The sequence below is a fragment of the Urtica dioica genome, chromosome 1 (assembly GCF_054948205.1).
Source record: "Urtica dioica subsp. dioica isolate 48M chromosome 1, U.dioica_male_clone48M_v1_H2, whole genome shotgun sequence".
Lineage (NCBI taxonomy): Eukaryota > Viridiplantae > Streptophyta > Magnoliopsida > Rosales > Urticaceae > Urtica > Urtica dioica.
Window position 1 is genome coordinate 4,966,015 of NC_142756.1, and position 4,520 is coordinate 4,970,534.

At 30.9% G+C, this 4,520-nt stretch overlaps 1 protein-coding gene across 1 annotated transcript; it reads left to right on the plus strand.

Annotated features, from left to right (window-relative positions):
• Nucleotides 1-1,202: 1,202 nt before the first annotated feature.
• Nucleotides 1,203-3,899, plus strand: LOC149406651 (putative transcription factor bHLH107). The gene is made up of 2 exons (XM_089608002.1): nucleotides 1,203-1,466; nucleotides 3,189-3,899. Exons 1-2 carry the CDS (start codon nucleotides 1,269-1,271, stop codon nucleotides 3,624-3,626), a joined length of 636 nt encoding a protein of 211 aa, XP_089464128.1. The 5' UTR covers nucleotides 1,203-1,268; the 3' UTR covers nucleotides 3,627-3,899.
• The last annotated feature ends 621 nt before the right edge of the window (nucleotides 3,900-4,520 follow it).

The window sequence follows — 4,520 nt, forward strand, 5'->3', positions numbered from 1 at the left end:
CTCTCTCCAACCTCTAAATGTCAAAGTTCGTTAATTAATAACCCTTAACTCCGTTAAAGAGTAAGGACTATCGAACAAAGCTGTCTAGTCGAGAAGTCGCAAGCAGTCGAACGAAGATAAGAATCATATGAGAATACGGTTTTAACATTATGAATATCAACCGAAAAAGGCATGCATAGTCACACAAATATGAATATGTCATGCGTGTGATAGAAAAATTTCACTCTAAATTAGATTTGATCGCAAATTTAATTAGAGAATCATTATTCCGATGCAACAACGCAAGTATTTAACTGTTTTGGTTTGATGGCCAAACTGTACACATCCAAATGTTCATGTGTTTTGTTAGTTGTTACTAAAAAAGTATATAAGCAATGTTAACAAACCTATTTATATGAGTTATATAAATGATTCATACATATTGATTGTAAATGAAATTTAGAATATTATTTATATAATTAATAACTTTGAGGTTTTACGCAATAATAATTTTATTAAATTATATCATAGTGGAAAACTTATTAACGAGATGGCAAGAATATTTAGTAATAAAATAATCTTTTTATATTAAATACTTAAAAACCTTTTCTGCCGTATCAGATTTTTTTTTTAAATGATGAAGGAAAACAATTAATGTTTTTTCTTCTTCAAACATAAGATCTATCATTTTTCTAAACACAATATACACACCTTTCAAAGCTCAATTAAAAGAAAGAGTAAATATAAAATTGACTTATGTGCCTTTGGTTTAATTCATATAATATAATCTACTTTATTTCAACTTTAAAAATAATTGAAGGTATGAAACCTCAACTAATTATTGTAGTGGATGATGTAGGCCAAAAATATGACGCACAAATACAAACTAATAAAATATATTATACATGTATGACATAATCGGCTCTGAAATAAATTAATTGTTTCAATTGAGTATAAAAGTAGGAAGTTTCGGAGGATCGTGGATTCCAATCATTCCATTTGAGTGTCTTCGAAAGCATGGTTACCACCAAGAATAAGATGTGGGTGTTCTCTTTCTGAATTAAGAATAATCTCAATTGTCCAGTCTTTTCTTGTCACAAAGAATGAAAGCTGGGAATGAAAAGATGATGATGATCACGGTGTTCGTGATTCTGAGTAACAAATATCTCTCCTTTTGGTTCGCTCCCACTACTCGCCCTCCTGGCTTCTAATAAACAAAACCCTATTCACACGAACTTATTTCCTTACTTAATTTCATAATTAAACTAGACTATACAATACATACATATATGAATATTATGGCTTGCTACGGTTTCTTGTCCGCGGATACCCGGGAGCTGTTGCCGGGGAAGAGATCGGTGGGTGTGGCTTCGGAGGCCAAAGCATTGGCTGCTCTAAAGAATCATAGCGAGGCCGAGCGCCGGCGCCGCCAGAGAATCAATTCCCATCTCGCCACTCTACGCGGCCTTGTCCCATGCAACGATAAGGTATTGTGTGCGCTTCTCTCTCTTTTTTTTTTTCTTGCAAAAAATTGAGAAAATGATATTTATTGCTCCGACTTTGAGATTGATAGATTTTTATACCATTTTCATCTTTTCCTTGTAGAAATACTCTATATTTGCATAAAATTTTACATTAAAATGGCATTGATTTGGAAACAAATGTGGAATGAGACATAAATGTCTACCGCTACAAAAAAGGGACAATCCAGTGCATTTCTCTTTTAGATTCAAGTTTTTATTAAGAGTCAGCTATTACATTTATATAACAATATATGGAAATATGGATACAATGAGAGGATGGAAATTGTTGATAATGAAAGAAATTCATTTTAGGGTCCATTACGTAAATAGTCATATTTACACTTTGAGATTGTTATTTAGTCAACGTTTGGTAAATATTTGGTAAATAGCCTCATCTACGTAATTTACACGTTTAAATTAATGTAAATGCTCCACTTTTTTTATTACAATGAAATAACAAATCAAGAATGTCACGACATGTTTGTGACTATTTACCAAATATTTATCAAACATTGGCTATATAACAATCCAAAACGTCTAAGTTAGCTAGTTACCTAAATTTTTGTTAATTTTATTTGCTTATTTTAGATAGACAAGTATATATTTAAATATAAGTTATTAAACTTTCTTTATCTACCATAATAAACAAACTAACAACAACAATAAAAATATTTTTGGCTATCTTTTTTTTATTATTTTATTTCTAGTACTTCTATGTGCTGATTTTACTGGTGTATGGTCGATTTTTTTTTTTTTTTTTTTCAGTGGAAATCGCGCAATCACTACGGTAAAAGTAATATAAAATTTTGATTCTTTTGAAAATAATACAAAATTCTTGCAAATAGTTGCCGAAAATCTTTCCAGCGAACTTTAGGCTATTTATAATTTAAGATTTTTGTTGATATTTAAATAAAGAATCAAAGCCACGTTTATATTAATTATTTAAATTTATGTCGAGTGGTTATCTTCGTAGAATGCAACTCAAAAGAAAGAAATACTCATTTTTCTCATAAAAAAAAGGCATGAATTAATTATCTGAAATTGCTTTGTGTACTTTTTTGTTTAGGAAAAAAAAATTATCATCGTCTTTAAAAACTTAGTAGGATTAGAAATTACAGGATCATGAATTTGCAAACCACCCTATGCCACACGCACAACGCAATCAATCGTTTCTATAAAGGAAAAAATTTCCCTGGAGATGTGATGGGTTGTAATGGTACATTATTATGTTGGACATATGGTATTTTATGATTCAACTAACCAATTTTTTTCTCTCGAGCATTATTTGTTATTCATCACGTCCATCATCATCACCATGTAGATGTTATATTGTTATTACAAAAGTCAACTCTTCCATCTACTATTTTTGACTCTATCATATCTCTATTCATACCTATCATGTTGCGGAATTGCAATGATGACGAAAAGCTTAATAATACCATTTTTAAATTTATTGGTTTTTGTACATGATGTTTAACTCGCATTAAAATAATCATTAGATTATATATGTATTTAAGTTGTGACATCCTTTATATAAACGAAAACGTATACTCTTTATTAATTTTAGTTATAATATACAATACACTCTAGATTGAACGTACGTATCCCTATTTATTACACATTATGTACTCCATATGATATCACACATCGAGCCTTTTTAATTAAATTGGATTTTAAAATAAACAGATGGACAAAGCGACATTACTAGCAGAGGTGATAAAGCAAGTGAAAGAGGCAAAGAAGAAAGCCGCGGAGGCGAGCAATGGGGTTCTAATCCCGACCGACTATGACTCGGTCGTGGTAGAGACCGAATCTCTTTCATCTTCATCTTCATCTTCATCTTCATTCAGTATCAGTTTGTGTTGCGGATACAGACCAGAGCTTCTATCAGACATAAGGCAAACCCTAGAGGCTCTCCCGATCAAGACGGTCCGCACACAAGTGTCCACACTCGGAGACCGGCTCAATCTCTCATTCGAATTCACCGCGAACCAAAATGTGGATGGTGCACCGAAATTGGTTCGCGACGCACTGAGCTCGGTGCTTGATAAGGCCTCGGCTTTGGCCGAGTACTCGCCCCGATCCTCACTGCCCTCTAAAAGGCGTAGGCTTAATCTGATTTAGCACAACATTGCAAAGGCTCAATGAAACTAATTTCTACTTTAATTGTCTTAGTTTCACTTCTATATTGTATAACCTAATGCTTCTCTATGTGCTATGTATTCTAATACTAGCTTTTTTCATAGGTTAATTGATATTCAAGATTTATAGAGGGGTGTTCTATTTTTATCTCCCTTTTACTTCATTAATGTATGGAGTTGTAGTGATCATATATTGTATTGTATGTGCATGAATATATTCTATTATTTTTTTAAGGAAGAAATGATTTAATTATTTAATTTACTAGCTCCGTTTGGTTTAGTTTTGCTTTTAAAAGAAGTGTTTTTAGATCTGCTGTAAGAAAAACTGTTATTTTCAAAAACAGATAAGTGTTTGGTAAACTATTACAAAATAGATATAGCAATTAGTCAAAGTAGATTTAATGTTTGGTAAAATAGATATTAACATTTGTAAGTAATAATCATTTATATAAAACGTAGTTAATAATAATGATACATTTTTTCGGTATATAAAAATATATTAAAGTGGGTGTCTATAGATTGTAAAAAATAAATTATAATTTTTTGCTCATATCGAAAAAAAATATTCGATAAAAGAATATAAATATAATTAGAATTAAAAGTTAAAATAAGAGAATAAATGAGTTAGAAAAGAGAAAATTAAAGCCAAAAGCTAAATCTATGTACAAAAACTTCAAAGTGAAATTTGTTGTAGCTAGCCAAATTTGCTATTCTTATTGAGAGAATAGCTCAAGTTTTATTTTATTAAGCAAATAGCTCATATTTTTTGCTCAGACCATAATGCCCTCGCTTCCTTCACGAATCAGTAAATTAATTAACGTACTGGATTGAGTTAGGTTAATTAATTAACTGATTCGTGAAGGATTTGAAATTCACA

What these genes read in the sequence shown, in the direction of transcription:
- LOC149406651 (XM_089608002.1), top strand. Translation starts at nt 1,269, where the DNA reads ATGAATATTATGGCTTGCTACGGTTTCTTGTCCGCGGATACCCGGGAG. An exon ending in TTGTCCCATGCAACGATAAG is followed by an intron (nt 1,467 to 3,188) that starts GTATTGTGTGCG and finishes TAAAATAAACAG; the next exon opens with ATGGACAAAGCGACATTACT.